An 18,894-nucleotide genomic window follows, 5' to 3' on the forward strand; every position below is an offset into this window, starting at 1 on the left:
TTTGAATCCCTGTCACCAAAGCATTAGTCCAATGACTCTATTACTTGGCCACTGTCTCCGCAATGTGGTGCAACAATCATCTTTCTGGCTCCTCAGTGAGTTTATTCATACAATCATAGAATCCTATAGTGCAGAAGGAGGCCATTCGGCCCATCAAGTCTGCACCGACCACAATCCCACTCAGCCCCTATCCCCATAACCTCATGCATTTACCCCAGCTAGACCCCTCACACTAAGGGGCAATTTAGCATGGCCAATCCACCTATTGTGCACATCTTTGGAATGTGGGAGGAAACTGGAGCACCTGGAGGAAACCCACACAGGCATGGGGAGAATGTGCAAACTCCCCAGAGACAGTGCCCCAAGCCAGGAATCGAATCTGGGTCCCTGGCGCTATGAGGCAGCAGTGCTAACCACTGTGCCACCCCAAGCTGTCTGTTTCTCCTCCCAGTCTTTTTGTGTCCTCCCTACAGCTCTCATCAGCTAAATTTTACCCACAGGCTCCAGCGAGAATTGAACTCGTGACTCCTGGTTTACAAGACCAGTGCTCTAACTCCTGAGCTATAGAGCCAATTTTCTTTTCAGCGAAAAGAAAAGACACACACCCAGCAGCATCCAGGTTCAATAACATGTCAGAGGTCATGCCAACCAAAGGATGACTACATTGTTGGGCAAAACTTCCTTAATAAGGGAGGAGAAATTAAACCTAATCATTAACCATCTACCCCTACTGTAAATGCATGTGAATGCCAGGAAAGGACAGAACTGGGCCTTTTTTGCAATGTCTTCCATGAACATTTGGGAGAAGCAGAGCAGGTGCCTTCAAGAGAATAGGCGACAGTGAAGAACTGGTGAGGAAAAAGTGATAACAACTTACAATATCCTCTATGTTTAACTGAGAATTTTCATAACTTTTGGGATGTAAAAAAAAAGTTCTGGTTGTGAGGCAATAAAACAAATTTATGTGGAAATTAACTAGTTACATTAAATTGATTTGACTAAAGATTATTGGATATATCCTTGAAGAGAAAACAATTCTGGGCAATGGGGTAAGAGTTGGAGAATGAAACTAAATGGATAACTCTTTCAAAGAGTTAGCAGAGGCACAATGGAATTACCTTCTGTACTCCATTATTTATTATTCATTCATGGGGTGTGGGTGTCGCTTGTCTAGGCCAGCATTTATTGCCCATCCCTAATTACCCTCAAGAAGGTGGGGGTGAGCTGTCTTCTTGAACCCACACTAGTTCCAGGATTTTGACTCAGTAACAGTAAAGACCCAGCAAAATATTTCCAAGTCAGGATGGTATGTGGCTTGGAGGGGAACTTCCAGATAGTGTCTTTCTAGATGGTAGCAGTTGTGGGTTTAGAAGGTACTGTCTAAGAAGCCTTGGTGAGTTCCTACTGCCACCCTGTGTCGGTGATGTTAGGGGTAAATATTTGTGGATGGGGTGCCAATCAAGCATGGGCTGTTTAGTCCTGGGTGGTGTCAAGCTTCTTGAGTGTTTTTGGAGCTGCACTCATTTTATGATTCAAATTAGTGCCATATTATGGATACATTGAGAAACTCGGAGGTGCAACTAGGAGGCACAATCACGCACGTAACCCAGCATTTACAAGAATGTTGTGGTTTTAGCGTTACAACTGACTGTCCCAAACTACAGACAATTAAGAAAAATTAAATCATCCGTCACCAGATTTGTGTAAAGTTTAGTTTATTTATTAGTGTCACATCAACACTGCAATGAAGTTACTGTGAAAATCCCCTAGTTGCCACACTCCAACACCTGTTCAGGTACACTGAGTGAGAATTTAGCATGGCCAATGCATCTAACCAGCACTTCTTTCGAACTGTGGGAGGAAACCGGAGCACCTGGAGGAAACCCACGCAGACACAGAGAGAAGGTGCAGACTCCGCACGGACAGTGGCCCAAGTTGGGAATCGAATCCTGGTCCCTGGCGCTGTGAGGCAACACTGCTAACCACTGTGCCGCCCTATCTATGTCTTGAACACATTGGAAGAGGCAGCTACATTAACTGTGACAATGTGAAGTGAAAAACAAAAACAGAAAAAAATAAATTAACAAACTAAAATACCTATAAGAATCGTATATGATATAAGGCAACCAGTCTAGCCAGAAAAAGCCACAGCGATTTCTACCCCCAATCCACCATGACCTCTTCCGAGTGCAATCAACATTTCTGGAACAGTTCACACTTTGCTTTTTCTAACACTCTAAAGTCCAGAATGGAAGGCATGTCAGTTGGGATTTTTAATTAAATGGGATGATAACACAGTGGATCTGATCTTTGTTTGTTTGAGCAAACGCTCCACTACAATAGTGTTGGAATTACACTGCTCCCCCAGGCTCACTACCAGACTCATGTCATCCAAATGATCTCTAATTTTGATCCGAAATCAGATTGGAAGCTATTAGTAAATCTAAAGGTAAATGTGCAAGATTTACATGTAGCACCTTTCCTAAAAAGAAAGAACAAAATTAAAATCAAAGTACATGATCACATATCAATGTGCTGCCATACAATGTGGCAATTATTACAAAGCAAATATGGGCTGAGTGAATCATGCAAATTAAATGCATTGTACCAGACTATTTTTAAGTGCAAGATTATCAAAACATGAACAGTCTTTTTTGTGTCAGGCTGCAAGCATCAAAAGAAATGGGAGCTGACAGATAATATAGTTGTGCCAAAACAGAGAACAGAAAGTGAAAGCCTAATGCGGATGATACAATTTCCAGAGTCAGAATTCAAAAATAGAAAATGTATATGTTATCACTGTGATTCATTAATGTATTCATTGTCCAGCTTCCAAAGCCTCAAGGGTTTGGTATAGCATGTACAACATGCTATACCAAACATGCTGGTAATTTAAACTGCGAGTAAGGAGACTAAACTAGGTTCAGGTGAGAATGATGAGACAAGACAAAGATTGAGCAGTTGACTGAACTACAGGACATGAGTAGGTTCTGAGATAAATCGGGATCAGGAAAATAACTGGAACAAGAAGGATGAACAAGCTCTGAAGAACAAATAAAACTGAATATTTATTATAGAGCACATCCTTGTAAAGTCAAGAAATGTTCTATATGCTCTGAAGATGGTTTCAAAACATAGAAGTAATGTTAATTTTTACAATGACATGGAGCTGACAATATTGGATTGGCTGGTCATATACACCAGTCTGATTTCCCTTTCCAATAGGAGTGTGTAATGGTTGGTGATTCAAATGTAATGGATACAGATCAGTGATGATCTAATTCAATGACTGAATGCGTACTCCTGTTTTATGTGCCTTAAGGTGAAGAGTTAAAATTATCCCTGCTATAATCTTTACAGACCCACTTGTAGCAAAGTTCCTAAAGCTAACGCTCATATCAAATGTGAGCACTGACTGCCAAAACCTCCCATGAAAACAGACAGCAGCCTACGTAATTAGTGTGTTCAGAAGAAATAAATGTAAACAAACTAAATTATGTCAAATGTTATTACTTATTACTGACATTTTACAAAGCCCAAAGCACAATCAACTTTTAAAAAATTTTTTACAAACTCAAGTTATAATAAACAATAAAATAAACAACTTCAAATTTAATTTTTATAATTCTGAAGCAGAAAACTTACAAATAAAACTTCTCCTCCCACACAGGATTCAGATTTCCATAGATAGTCTTTGTTCTCTTCTTGGTTTTGCCAACCTGAACAGTGACATATGGATCACTGGAGCCAGTTTTATCCTTTGCTTGAAGTCCCTGAGCACACACCACTGCAAAGAGTTGGAAATCAAGCTTTAGCATAGTCTAAATTTTTTAAATTTAAGAAATAAAGGCTTAAGAAATAAAGACTAGAATGCCTTTCAAGCTTACAGGTTCTCAATGATTTCCCTTTCATAATGTTTATATCAACTGACTATTGTGAGATGGAAGATGCAACCAAGACAGAGTCCATGTATTTCGCAACAACCCACTCGGACAACAGTAAACACACTGGGGGTGGGGGTGATTTTCAACCTGAGTTCGCTGTCAGAGGGATTGGTGATGTGAGCTGAAAATCCAGAGGGAATCAGAATACATGATTCTCTCTGGAGAGTTTACATTCTGCGATTTATCCTGTCCTCGCCGGTGATGTCGCAAGTTTCACACCCACAAAGGACGAGTACCACATTTTAATATATTTTAGTAAATTTTAATATAATTATCAGGCCCGACCCACCACATTTTCCCATCCTGCTGTATTTTCAAACCTTGTAGACGAGACTATATGTCTGTGAGGCTTACATCATGGGGATCCCTCTGGGGGCACAAAGGTGAATAAACCCCCCAGGGGACAGGGACATGGCTGGGCCTGTGCCAGGAGGCAGTGTTAGGGGCAGACCATAGTGGGAGCCTCATGGGTATGGAAGGGGTGGTCTCATGTTTGTGTAGGAGGGAGAGGGGGGAGAGGGAAAGGAACGTGCACGGAAGGCGTGAAGAAATCTCTCCATAGATACCGCCAGATAGGCTGAGTTTTTCCAGCACTGAGATATCCCAACATCTGCAGTATTTTGCTTTTATAACATTAATTCTCAAGAACAGTTAGGGATTGGCAATAAATTCTGGCCTAGCTAGTGACGCCTAAATACTAAGCATGACTTTTTTTAAAAAATTCACAGTAAATAATACTATCAGACGTGACCCTTTCCTCAGTTAAATTTTGTCTTTTTCCATTCATGCTTCGCACACTGACACAAATATACACATTATGCACAAACTTGTGGACAGTTCCCCAATGCCTTCATGCAGATAACTAATATCCACAAGTCTCCACATAGAATCACTGCCATTGATGACAATATGTTGCCTCCAGGAATACAACCAAAACTTTATTCCCCAAGCTCTGTGAAAAAGTTTAACAGGTCTCTATTATCATAAAAGTCTATTGTACAGTAGCTTGTTAACATCCTTTTGAGAAGCCATGGGTGTAATCTCAATCAAGCTGTAGTCATCCACCAACCTAGTAACCCGTTCAAAAACGTCAACTAGATTGATATAATGTAATCTTTTCCAGTAGCCATGTTAAAGCACTTGAATAACCCCCTCTCTGTTCAGGTGATCATGTAGAGCATCGCAAGTCAATCCTGCTGGCAACTTGCTTGGAATAGCTGTCAAGCAAATTAACCTTCCTCGAGTCCATGGGAACAATCCCTGACTCTAGCGACTCATTCAATATGTAAGCAATGGGCTCAGTGATCAGAGTTCCCCTTTTCTTAAACAACCTCTGGTTCTTTAGTAACCTTTTATTGTTTCCAAAATTATATCTGCAACCACTTAGACATTTACAACATTATTGTCAACTATACACTATGTTAATGGCAACCGAACACAATCTAACAGAGAGAACATTAATGGAAATTATCATGTAAAATGTCTACAAATAAAAGACTAGGAGAACTCCCTTGCTCGTCTTTGACCTTTGTAGGTCATTTGGAGAGGCAGAAGGCACTTCCATTTTACATCTCACCTGAAAGTTCAAACTGTAGTAATGTACTGAACTGTCAGCCTTGATTTAATGCTCAGCTCTGTAGCTGGGGTTGAACAAAGAAAACCAGAATCCAATCAGAATGACAGGAGTGCAATTAAACTACATTCAGCATTTGAAATAGTTCCGAAAGGATGTGGCATATTTCCTCATCGACGTTTGTGCATTAAATAATTGTTTTGTGCACTGAGGAAGCACATAGCTGCTAATCAGATGGGAAGTAATGAAGACTATCTGATTTTTTCATTCATTAGTTAATGAATGGACAATGTCACTTGGACAAAAGTGGATTAATGAAGGAAAACTGCCATTAACTTGTTAAAGGCAAGTTTAATTGAGCTTTTTGATGAGGTAACAGAGTGGATTAATTGGGTATAGCAGGATACATGGACTTCTACAAAGCATTTGATAAAGTGCCATGTAACAGGCTTGTCAAGGAAGATAAAGTTTGTGGAATAAAAGGACTGTGGCAGAATAGATATAAAGTTGGTTGAGTGTCAGGAACAGAGAGAAATTATGAACAGATGTTTTTCAGACTGGAGAAAGGTATGCAGTGGGCTTCCTCAGGGGCCCACTGCTGTTTTTGATCTATATTCATGACCGAGGCTTGGGTGGGCAAGCAGAACTCCAAAATTTGAACATGACACAAACCTGGAGGTATTATGAATTCTAAGGAGGATAGTGAAGAAGAAGAAGAAGAAGAAGAAGAAGAAGACAGCGATGATGTTGTACAAACAGGCTGGTAGATTAACTTCAATGCAGGAGCAAAGTGACCTGGGGTATGTGTGTGCAAGTTGTTGAAGATGGCAGGACAGGTTGAAAAAGTGAACCAGAATACAGGATCCCGGATTTTATACAATGCAAGGAACCTTTATAAAACACTGGTTCTGCCTCAACTGGAGTATTGTGTTCAATTCTGATTACCAGACTTTCAAGAGGATGTGAAGGCATTGCAGGAGTTGCTGAAAAAATATAAGAGAATGATTCCAGAAATGAGAGACTTCAGATACATTTTTTTCCCTTATTTTTTCATGGGATGTCTCCCTAATTATCCTCGAACTGAGCAGAATAGCAGATATCTTTCCCTAAAAGATATCTGTGAACGAGTTTTGTTTTTATGACAACTGATGATGGCTTCATGGTCACCATCAACAAGACTAGCTTTTAATTCCAGATTTTATGAATTTATTTAAATTCCACCAGCTACCATGATGGGATTTGAACCTGCGCTGCCAGAAGATTAGCCTGGGCCACCAGATTACTAATGCAGTGACGTTACCACTATGGCACCATGTACAGATTGCAGAAGCTGAAAAATTACTAAATTTCCTTTCCTGTGATGATTGTACAGCAAGAAAAGTTTGTTATTTTGTATATGCAAGGCTAAAAAAAACACATTAGGCTAATTTCCTTTTACAAATGTAAACTATTGAATCAGAAAGTCAATTCTAAAAATTTTCACTTGTGCAGAAAATATTTGCCTTCCTACCATGATTCTCGTTAAAGAGAAGATTAAGAGAGATTTGCTAATGGTGTTCAAAATTAGGAGAGGTCTGGGTAGAGAATATAGGGAGAAATTGTTCTCATTGGTGAAAGAGTCGAGTGGTTAGATTCTGGAATGCACTGCCTGAGAGTGTGATGGAAGCTGATACAAAAGTGGCTTTCAGCCAGGAATTAGATAATTATTTGAATAGAAAATAATTCCAAGACTACAGGTGAATAAGACTAGCCGGGTTGCTCATGCAGTGAGCCGGTATGGAAGTGATGGGCCAAATGGCCTCCTGTGCTCTAACTATTATGTACGATTCTAAGATGTGCGAAGCTGATTACTGGGGAAACTTTCCACCCAGTGAGCAGTACATCATTGCCAGGCATCAAGGCACTGAAGATTTAAACAAAATCTTCAGAATCTTCCAGAATTTCTAGCTTTTACTTGAAACCACTGGAAAAATGCATCACGGGCAAAATATTTGTTGTTTACACATCCTAGTCCATCAAATACAAGTCATTGATAACTTTTACACTGTACCAGTTATAGTAATCTTCGCAGACCATTTAGATGTGCCATCAAGTACACTTTGTTTGATGGTCTTCATCTGCTGCGCATGTGCAACTTTTATCACTCCAAAGACATCTCGGATCAGCTCAAAGATTTCTGGCTTGTTCCGTTCTCGGATCTTCATCCTATCTTTCATTGCCATGATAATATTTTGTGTTCTGTCTTCAGCACCATGTTTGGAGCTTTTCTCAGCTGCGCCTGTTTACAGGAAAAATTGCTGTATACTGTTACAATTAATATGCAAAAGTGGTTGTGAAAAAATAATATTAAATTTCCTTTCTTGTGATGATTGTACGGTTAGAAAAGTTTGTAATTTTGTGTATATCAAGCGGGGATAATTACATTAGGCTATTTTTTTTTACAGGTTGTAAACTATAGAATCAGAAAGTAACTCTATTCTAAACTTTTCACCTGGTGTAGCAATGATTTATCTTCCTGACATGATTTTCCATGTTGCTTTTGTTTTTTGGAACATTTCTACAAATGCTTTCAGCTTGTTGCCCAGTACGCACAAGGACAGAATGGACTAAGAATGGCAACATGCATCTATCCAGTACCTTTAATGGAGAAGTCTTGGGTTTGGAAGGTCAGCTCAGTGTAAAATAATTTGCAGAAGTTATGAACTGTCTGATTCAGCCTGTGACAGTGGACAGGGAGGAGGATGATATCAGTGCCAGGGCATGAAATTTGTGGTTGGTGATGGTGGTTTTTATCTACCCAATGGTCAAATGGAATAAGCTGCAGCTTATACACAAGACTGGGGCCGCTAATTTTTTTGCATGGCAGGCTAGGAGATTCTTGCATCAGCTGATTCGTGGGGTTCATGCGACCATTCGTGCCCCTTTTGCGTCTCCCAGCGCTGGATTTCTGGTGGCATTTGCTCCATGCCAGAAATCGGTGGGGAGGTGCAGGACCATTTACATGGTCATTCTAATATAACTTAAATATGATTATCGGGCCCGGGACTGAAGTCTCCGAGCCCGCTAGCATCTCTCACCTCGCCAGAATGGTTCACTCCAGTGGGGTTTACAGTAGCTCCCCATTTGCGAGGAACTAGCAGCCCAACTCTGCTGGAGTGAAGGGGAGGATAATCAGGGCCCCCCAGAGGGTCGGGCAGCGGGAGTAGTGTGCCCCCGGATACTGGCACCCAGGCAGTGCCAACCTGTGCTCCCAGCACCCCAAGGGGCAAAGTGCCAATGCCTCGGGGGCACCTTGGCTCTGCCCATCAGGCATGGGGCAGGGCTAAGGGGGACTGGACTTGATCGGGGCAGTGCCTAGGGGGCGGTGCCTAGGGGACGGTGCCTGGGGGTGGGGGGTCCTGCTGCCACTTGGCTTTGGAATTGGTGGGGGGAGCAGGGAGGCCAGCGATCGGGGCAGGTCTGCAGGGGCGGGAGGGCCAATGATCAGGCATGGGGGACGGGGGGGAGGGGGGAGAATGAGGCGAACAGCCTGAGTTGCGCAGGTTGCGGGCAATCGTGCTGACCAGCAATCGGGAGGCCATCAGTGCGGGGCCACTGCGCATGCGCCAATCTCGGCACTGACAGATCGGCACATGCACAGCGTGCTGATCTCAGCCTCTCCTGTGGGGATAGCCCCCCCCCCTGAAATTTAATGGTGGCCTCTGCAGTGCAGAGTGTGGGAGATTCTTCTCTGAACACCCACTGAAAATTCCAGCGTGAATTACTCCAGTTTTCACGCAAATTCGACACTTAGAATTTTTTGGGGAGAATTCCGCCCCGGAATCTAACAACATAGATGCAGCAAAAGGGCTTGAAAGGGGTGGTGGAAAAGTAGAACCTGGCAACATCTGTATGTCTGTAGATGCTGCCCTCAGATCTTTGGATGATGTCAACAAAGGACAGCTGGTAGATGAGAAGGGGAGAAGGCCCAGAATAGATAGCTGGGGAACCCTGGAGGGAATGGTATGACAGCGAGAAGATAAACCATTGATTGCAGCAGGTGGTTTGGTTACAATTAGATCGGTAAATTGCAGCACTGAGCAAGGGCAATCCCACCAAGCTGGGCAATGGAAGAGGAACAGAGTGTGGTCAACTATGTCCAAGTCCATAGGGAGTTGAGGATGAGGGGAATATTGCAACATTGTCACAGTCACAAAGGATTAATTCAGCAGAGCTCCAATTCTGGAGATTGCTAGACTGCAAATTAAAGTGGGTTAACATTTGAAATTAAAGAAAATGCATGGAAACATAGTACAAAACAAGTAAACACACGGGAAACAGACTTACGTTGTAAACAGTCAGCATTTAGTAGGTCTTGGCACTTTTCATGACATTTTACCCCACACTCAGTGCACCGCATTCCCTGACGAGCAATGCCCCATAGTAATCCTTCACATTCATAGCAGTATGTAGGCGTGGTGGCAGTCCAGACCTCAAAATTGTGCGGTGTGGTACAAGAGATAGGGTAGATTAAGGCTTGGAGGGTCTTTTTATAAACGTGATTTTTCTGCAGAGACAAATGCAAACATTAATTAAAATCTGCATGATTCTCCTGGCAACTTTTTCTGTTCTAAATTCCTATACTCATATTAGCAATGCCAACTGCCTACCTACACTTGTCAGGTTGTAATTGCACTCTTGTGAAGAAAGTGCTGCAGAGGTGTCACTGATAAGAGGGTGTTTATCCTCTGAGGAAAACCCTCTCTGGCTGAATGCCAGTAATAATATAAAAGTACATTTCTGTTGTATAAATCTGCAAAAAAAAAATCTTTTATACTTGAATTATTTTTGCATCTTTTCCCTTCCCCATTCGAGTTATTTTACCCCGTGACATTACAATTCACAGTTACCAGTTTGAATCAGGAATTTGTCATCTGGTGCATGTCAGGGACAAGATCACTTCTCGTCATTCTACGGGGCAATTGGCTTTCTGATCTGTTCCATCAGCACTTTAACAGCGAACAAAACAGCAAATAATGTTAAAAAAAAAGAATACCTAAGATCCACTAAAGAATTTTACTTTGCTAAAGCACAAATGTGCACAGCAGCGTAGAAACATTATCTTTGTGTCGCATTTGGTGTAGAAGGGGAGACAGCAGTTATGGATGGGAAACGTAAAAATATGTGTTTCTCAACATAAAAACATAAACAGGAGCAGGAGTAGGCCATTCAGCCCATCGAGCCTACTTGTCATTCAATAAGATCAAGGTTGATCAGAATGTGACCTTAACTCCACTTTGCTGCCTGCAACCCAGCATAATCTGTGTGGTGAACCATCGTTGGTTACCACTGTGGGGTTATTCTAATGTTGTTGTTGGGCTAGGGTGTTCACACTGTGGGGTTGTTATAATGTTGTTGTTGGGCTAGGGTGTTTACACTGTGGGATTAATATACCTGTGGTGGTTGCTATTGTGGCACATCCCAGTCGGGCCCCGCCTCCTGGGAGAGGTATAAGACCCTCTGCTCGGGCGGGACCCCTCCAGTCTGGAATGGTGTACTCGTGTTTAAATAGTTCCATTGTTAGACAATAAAAGCCTTCAATTACAGAAGCCTTGTGTCTCGTGCTCGATTGTCGTGCATCAATCTGTGACTCCCTTGTCAACCAAAATCTGTCTAATCAGTCTTGAATATATTCAATCACCCAGCCTCAACTGCTTGCTGATGATTTTCTATATTTCCTGCTCCTAACTCTTAAATGTTGAATTCTAGCATTTTTCCAGTGAGATATTAGACTAACTGATGTATAGCTTTCTGTCTGTCTCTCTCCTTTCTTGAATGGAAATGTTAAATTTGTGGTTTTCCAATCTGCTGGGACCTTTCAGAATCTGGGGAATTTTGAAAGATTGCAGTCAATGCATCCACTATGTCTGCAGCCACCTCTTTTAAGACCCTATTATGTAGGCCAGCAGGTCCAGCTTTTAGTCCTATTCGTTTTTCCATTATTTTTTCACTTATGATGGCAATTGTTAAAGTTCCTTCCTCTCTTTTGCCTCTTGATTTCCTACCATTCTTGGAATTTTTTGTCTTTCTTTGTGAAGATGGAGACAAAATGCTTGTTCAAAGCCACTGCAATGCCCTCATTTTTCATTATTAGTTACCCAGTCTCACCCTTCAAGGAAACAATGCTAATCTTAGCCACTTATTCCTTTTTATGTTTTTTATATGCATGTACTGTCTATTTTTATATTTCTTTCTAGTTTTCTCTCATATTCCAATTTCTCCCTATTTGTTTTACCAGTCATCCTTTGCTGGTTTTTAAAACTTTCCCAGTCTTCTGGCCTACCATTAATCTTCACGGGCCTGATTGCAACCTGCACCTGTGCCTCCCGAAATCACGTCATTCATGGCACTTCCTCCTGTGGCAGATGCACCAAGGAAATTTCCCAATTCAAACTACTCACCTTGAGATAAAATCCAGCCCATTAACTGTCTCTCTCCACAGATGCTGCCAGGCCTGTTGGGCAGTTCCAGCATTTTCTGTTTTTAATCAATAAAAAAAAACTAACACAGGGGGTCTTTTTCATAAGCACTCTTCTTACCAGCTCTTCATCTTTTAGGGAGGTGCGAGTAGCCATTGCAGAGGTAATGCCAGCTTTCCTTGACTGCACAAGTGACTGTAATAGGAAACCAGGTGTATTAGTATACATTTAGGATCAATGCAGCTCTTTAACATAGTAAAAAAAAACATGAAGCAGAATAGGATCACTAAATTAATTGGGGAGTTGCATAATATAAATCAATAACCACATACATGTAAGCTGAAAATTGAGAATTTAAGGGAAAAGAATCCACACGTGTTTGATCTTTACCATTAAAAGAATGAACCTTATATATGATTATTGTAAAGGATACTCTTAAATACACAAGTGACTGAGAAAATGTTTACATTATTAGGTTAGTGAAGAACAACAGCTCTTCCAGTGGTAAATTCCCTGTAGGCATTCGTTGTAAATCAAAGTGACAGATTTTGCTGTCTCAATGCAGGATAAACATACATTTGGTTGGGGGAAATAAAAGTAGGCAGGACCTGATTTCAGGGTTTCTGCCCACAGTCCCATCATGTAATATGTTTAAGGATCATGAGATAAGGATGCAGGTCGCGAGCCCACTTACAAATCCCAATGCCTTGCTGCTCTATTTTGGACATGGTGATTTCAGACACCCGGAATTTTCATGGAGTCTGTCCGCCTCCTGAAGGAGATGATGTTCATGCCAGTTCAGAAGTGTCATGAGAAGAAGCCTGTTCTGGAGTTGGGAATCTTTCGACAGGCAGGTGTTGGTAACTTCACATGATAGGGTTTTGTTTATAAAAGATAAATGACTATTAAATTTACCAGCATTGTGAAAGTTGAAAAGTCTTCAGATGCAATGGATTGATTTACCTTGTGGATAAATGGCTCTTTGGCATTAGATTTCATGGTTTCAATTGCACCCAGTGTTTTGATCTTTTAATTGAACATCAGGTTTAATCTTTGAAGCAGAACAATCAACGGTTACATTATTAATTGACAGGTTCGCCATCTTTTCAGCTTTTAAAGCTGTGGATGAGATGGCCATCCATTCCACTGCTTCAAAGGTTTTAATGAATTCAGCTCTGGCAGCTTTGTTGACTCAGTTCTGCCAAGGAATCATATCCTGAATGCTTGGATGAGTTCCAAACCCCACTAATGGAATCTGCTCAGCAGGGGTTATTGATGTAGCTGTCCAAGTGACTGTGAACTTGTTTTAAGTTGACAGTTTTATGAGCTCCTAAGAAGATCCTGTGTTTTTGAATGGCTGTTTGTTTATTTTGGCAGTCTTTTGACCATTTAATAGAATTAAGGTTATTTTCCATGAAGTCATAGAATCATAGAAACCCTACAGTGCAGAAAGAGGCCATTTGGCCCATTGAGTCTGCATCGACCACAATCCCACCCAGGCCCTACCCCCATATCCCTACACATTTACCCACTAATCCCTCTAACCTACGCATCTCAGGACACTAAGGGGCAACTTTAGCATGGCCAATCAATCTAACCCGCACATCTTTGGACCATGGGAGGAAACCGGAGCACCTGGAGGAAACCCACGCAGACACGGGGAGAATGTGCAAACTCCACACAGACAGTGACCCAAGCCGGGAATCGAACCCAGGTCCCTGAAGCTGTGAAGCAGCAGTGCTAACCACTGTGCTACCGTGCCGCCCCAAGTTTGTTTATTTACTTTGACTGTTTCATGAGCATCCCAAAGACATCTCAATATCATAGGGAGTTCTATCCATATTGAATGTTAGATGAATGGGCATGGGAGGATATGGAGGGGATATCAAGGGCATGAGGGATGAAGGGAATAAGAGAATGGAGGAGGGCAGTGAGGACGAGGATGTCTAACACTCAACTTCAGATCTGGGCCAATGTCCCAGAAAATGGTGGTGGGTCTTCCAGCTTCGGCATACACCACCTCTGTTACCATCTCGAGCCTGCTTCAGAAGATGGCAGCCCTAACTCTAGCTCATTTCCACCATCCTGCCATGAAAATAGCCCCATTGGCACTGTTGGGTAGGAGGTGGAATCACAACATTGGCAAATTTCTCAATTATTGATTCTTGCTGCAAAGGGGAAAGTACAATCCAAAGAATCTACATTCTGGTGATCCCAGTTGGCATGCAGATGGGTGCTACAATGTTCAGGACATGAAATTTTACCATAAAACAGCAGAGTGTTGGTTCCGGCACGAAAAACAAAGTGTTTCCTGCTGATGGCGCCGGCAGGTTTTGGGCCAAATCTTAGGCCTGAATGGTGATAATTTTTATGCCGACGAGTTCCACGCTGCTCCAGCGGCATGTTCCCTCTGACTGGCCCGCCCGCAACGATTTAACCGCTGTAAGCACTGGGGAACTCTACATAAATGGCTATTTAGCTCTTGTTCCACAACGACTGCGGGTGAGGTCAGGCAAGAAAGCAGCACCGCCCTTTTCACAGGGGGGCCCTTACAAGGGTGCTGGATGGAGTGGAGCAGAAGCAGGACACACTCTACCCCTGCTCCAGGAGGCAGCCTTCTAGCAGGGTCATCATCTCCACCTGGGATGTAATAGTCACCCTGGTCAGTGCAAGTGCACTCCATAAGAGGACGGGACAGTCATATGGGAAACAGATGAATGATCTTCTTTGCTCAGCCAGGGTAAGTGAACCAGCCCCAGTCTCCCACTGAACCTCCTTGCCCACCCCTCTCAGCCACCTTGGCTTTGCCAATACCAGGCTCCCCACTTACTCCCAATGTTCCTCCAATAGCTGCTGTGCTCCTCACACCCAAGCCACACTCCTGCCACACCTCGTCACCACCTTAAATGTCAACATTCCCACCTACACTCTTCCTCTCTGTGTCATTGCAGGACAAACTCAACCACAACCACAACAGGCATCAGTGGATATAGCCAGCTAGAGTCATGCCTAAACTACCAGCAAGCCTTCAACCTGGCCGGGAGGAGGAAGACCAGGCCTGCGCTGCTGGAGAAGTGTGGACAGCAGAGAAACGTGAGAATCCTCAACACATATGCTGTCATTCCTCAAGTCAGTAATTAATGCTCCCCCTGTAATGCATTGATGCCATGTCCCTTCTCTTGCAGGCTGACCAGCGGAACAGGCCAGACCATCCTCATGCCCCCTGGACCCACCAAACTCCAACAATTCAGAGGGGGAGTTCACCAACCCCACCGTTGAAGAGGCTTCACAGCTGTTACCTGCACCCAGCACCAGTGCAGATACTCACACCTCGGTGGGTTCAATAAGTAGGTAGGCATCTGGGTCACACACTGGTGAGCAACATATAGCTGAAGATCCACAACAGGCAGAGGCAGGGACGTCCCAGAGAACAGGCACATGGAGGAATGATGGAGCCCAGAACTCTGCTGAGCCTCTTGTCAATGATGTGTCTCTGGACCCGGTCGTCCCACAGCTGCTGGACTTGCAAAGGCAGAGTCGCAAGTGTCAGCAAGGGATGACAGAAGCCCTCCTTGAAGTGTAAGGCCAATTGGAGGAGTCCCATCGCCTTCTATCCAAGAATATGGTGCCGTATCTGCAGTGCAACGAGGTCAACACTGCGAGATTGGTGTCCAGAGTGGAGGCGTGCACTCCATGGCAAGAGATGTCCACACCATGATGTAGGGCTTTGACTGCTTGGTGCAAGTGCTGGCCCAAGAGGACGGTGGGGCTTCTTCACCTTACTCCAGCTGCTCCTCCATCCCATGGAAGAGCACAGGGGTCCCTGGGAACCAAAGGGAAGAGAATCGGCAGGAGTACATCCTGGGGCCCTCCAGCCTGGGGACACTGGGTGTTTCCAGTCCATCTGACACCCTCCTCCCTGTGAGCGACACGCCTCCAGCCCCTGATACTGAGGAGGGAAGCAGTCAAACATCCATGCTGCCCGAAAGCAGGCCTGGATCCTCCAGCTCCTGCCCCGAAGGATGTGCGCCAAGGTCACCTCAGGCAAAAGGGTGTAGAAGTCAGCAGGCCGCCTCAACCTCAAATCCTGGGGATACACTTAGCAGCAGAGTCAGGAACATTAAGAAACCACTGGCACTTAGAGGGCATGGGGGAAATACAGGCACTAGTGTAGCTACGTCACCATTTTGTTTTGAATGGCAGTAAATTTCACTTCATTCACCCACAGAGCCTCCACTTGCCTGTTCATGCCACCAAGCTTGGGGGAACCACAATGCTCACCCAGTGCCTCATCGCTGTGGAATTGAGAATGGCAGTTCCATGTCCCTCCCATCCTCTTACCAGTCCCCACTAAGGAAAGGTACTCCCTCAGCTGTAAATGGACAGGAGTACATCCTGGGGCCCTGGACTTTAACCTGATGTTGTTAAAACTCTTACTGTGTTCACCCCAGTCCAACGCCGGCATCTCCACATAATGGACAGGAGCCCAGGGAGGAGGAAACGGGAAGCACTACCTGCTTACCAGCCTTTACAACCCCTTTAAAACATGGGGCGCCCGGACATGAAAGGAAGGTAAGGCTTGCAAAAGACCCCTCCCGACCCCTCTCCTCTGAATGGCGATGCTGGGGACACAGCTCTGGCCTTGAGTTGTTCTTATCTATATCTCCTGAGTCCTCTCCACAGTGCCCCTTGAGCAGTGCACACTGCAGAGGATTTGGCTGCCTGAGCGCTCACCTCTGAAATTCTCCTTGGAGGTGAAGGTGCCTGGTTCACGCTTATGTGGACCTGTTGTAAATGGCGCTGGTGTGGCACCCGCGCCGGGGGGGGGGGGGGGGGGGGGGGGGGAGGAGGAGGAGGAGGAGGAAAGAGGTCCCCAAGAGAGTGTTCACTAATGACATGCTATTGCATTAAAATTAACTTTCTGTGGTCCCGCGGCGTTTTTCACGCCACTCCACCGGTGAGGGGCCGGTATGATTAGAACTCAGAAACTCACCAGCGCAAATTGCGCTCTCTGGATTTTAAGCACGTCCTGCCATTCCTGCAGACAGAGTGTGCGGGATCAAAATCGCCTCCTGCACCTCTTCAAAATACGGGAATAGGATTTTTTACTTCACCTGAAAGAGCAAAAGGAGCCCTCGTTCAATGTCTCATCTGAAAGACGAGATCTGCAACAGGAGTGGGATTTGAACATGCAACCTACTGTCTAGGCTAACACATTAAATATAGTCACTTGGAACTGAAGATACGCAGGAAACTTTACCCTACAAGAGTCCATAATTTAAGGTGAACACTGTCAGGAAAAAAGGAGTTTCGCAAAAAGTATTACCAAAAATATTAGGAAATTGGTACCAAAGTGTTCTGCCACTTTAACCTCATTAGGAATAAGGTCTATATTAGCATGGCTGTGTTCCATTTCAAGGTATTATTGGCACTATTTGGCTATAATTTGTAGAAATTATAAACCTCCAAGGCCTTGAATTTCCTGCTTAAGTACATCCTTGAAGTTATTCTTGAAAATGCACCAATTCCCATAGCCATTTTCCCAATCTCAAGATATATGTTAATTCTCTGCCAATTTAATTAGAATATGCTCAAATGCAGAATGTAAATATTGTGGTAAACCGGTGGAGCGCAAGGAAAGGGTCAAACTCGCACCATATTTTCCTTTCCTGAGTATAAAAATGAAAGCTTTAATTCAATCATTCACACCCATGTTTAAGAATCTACAATTAGGGAAGCTTTTCAATTTTCAAGGTGCTTTATACATTTGCCAGAAAAATAGATCAAGAGAAATAGAAAGTACAGTGCAGGTCTTAATGATTTTTTAAAAAAATGTTTAAAAAAGCAATACAACTAAAAAATGACAATTTTCTGCTGCACCTGAAAGTCTGGTTGTAACATTAAGAGGACCTTTGAGCTTGCACAATTGTAGGAAACTTAAAATTGAGGCTCTGAAACTTAAGGATGTGACCAGCTTTAGGGACAGAGATGCGTTTGGGTGGAAGGATGAATGGCTGTAAAAGATCGAGAAGATTTCAATGCATTGTAATTATTAACTTATTCATGTTCAGAACTTTGTGATCTTTTAAGCTACATAATTAGATTGTGCCCATGTAACATGATTCTGCGTGCAAATATGGAGGTAATTCATGGGTTGCTCTGGTAAACCTAAAACTGCTAATGAGGGATTGGATATTTCTATACTAGTAACTAGCTAAATGTGACACATACTGACACAATGATTTACAATAAAATTCTATCCTGTGAATCCTTTACAGAAATCAGCTTTGTATATATAAGGTTCATGTGTCTTACATATTTTAAAATATTCAATATGCAGGAGTGGAAGCTTTCATGGAAATGCTGTAAGGTATGATGAAAAAAGGAAATGGAAGGTTGAGGGTTAACAAGCATTAAGCTCCTGTTTTGTTCATTGGGGAGATTATAGTACCACTTACCATGGCCTGCACAAAAGGAATGTTTGCATACAAAAAAATTACAATATGTTATTGCAGAGTTCAACTCTTCTGATGCTAATAACAATCATGTCATATTATTAACACTTCACTTCTAGAATGGACGCATTTCAGAAACTACAGCCCCAATTTCAACCTAACCCACTCTGAGAAAATAGGGTTGGTTTGGGTTGGATGCCTGAGTTACAATCTACCCAATTTTACAACTGATTGACTAATGTTCCTAAATTTGGTGAATTTAAAAAAAAAATGTCTTATAAATCAATCCTTTCTTTTAAAAGAAAATCACCTTCACCAAGAAACTGAAAAAGCCAAATAATTGACATATATTCCACTGAAATCACAAGATGGAAAAACTATTTCTTCCTGCGACCAGCAACATTTCAATCGCTTAACTGGCAGGAATTTTTTTTAAAGTACAGAATCAACAGAACACAGTATTA

The 18,894-nt window shown here is 43.0% G+C and overlaps 1 protein-coding gene and 1 non-coding gene across 6 annotated transcripts in view; both read right to left on the minus strand.

Annotated features, from left to right (window-relative positions):
- unc13bb (unc-13 homolog Bb (C. elegans)) overlaps positions 1-18,894 on the minus strand; it is a 565,742-nt gene that overhangs the window by 123,785 nt on the left and 423,063 nt on the right. For all 5 annotated transcript variants that reach the window (XM_078219471.1, XM_078219470.1, XM_078219469.1 and 2 more), the window contains 4 exons: positions 12,096-12,170; positions 9,844-10,063; positions 7,568-7,795; positions 3,646-3,787 (listed from right to left, as the gene is read on the minus strand). In XM_078219471.1, coding sequence (XP_078075597.1) covers positions 3,646-3,787; positions 7,568-7,795; positions 9,844-10,063; positions 12,096-12,170 — 665 coding nt within the window. The remainder of the gene's footprint in view (positions 1-3,645; positions 3,788-7,567; positions 7,796-9,843; positions 10,064-12,095; positions 12,171-18,894) is intronic.
- trnat-ugu (transfer RNA threonine (anticodon UGU)) lies at positions 499-571 on the minus strand. The gene has a single exon. It is a non-coding gene; the product is annotated as a tRNA-Thr (tRNA).

The sequence above is a fragment of the Mustelus asterias genome, chromosome 1, assembly GCF_964213995.1.
Source record: "Mustelus asterias chromosome 1, sMusAst1.hap1.1, whole genome shotgun sequence".
NCBI classification, from domain to species: Eukaryota; Metazoa; Chordata; class Chondrichthyes; order Carcharhiniformes; family Triakidae; genus Mustelus; species Mustelus asterias.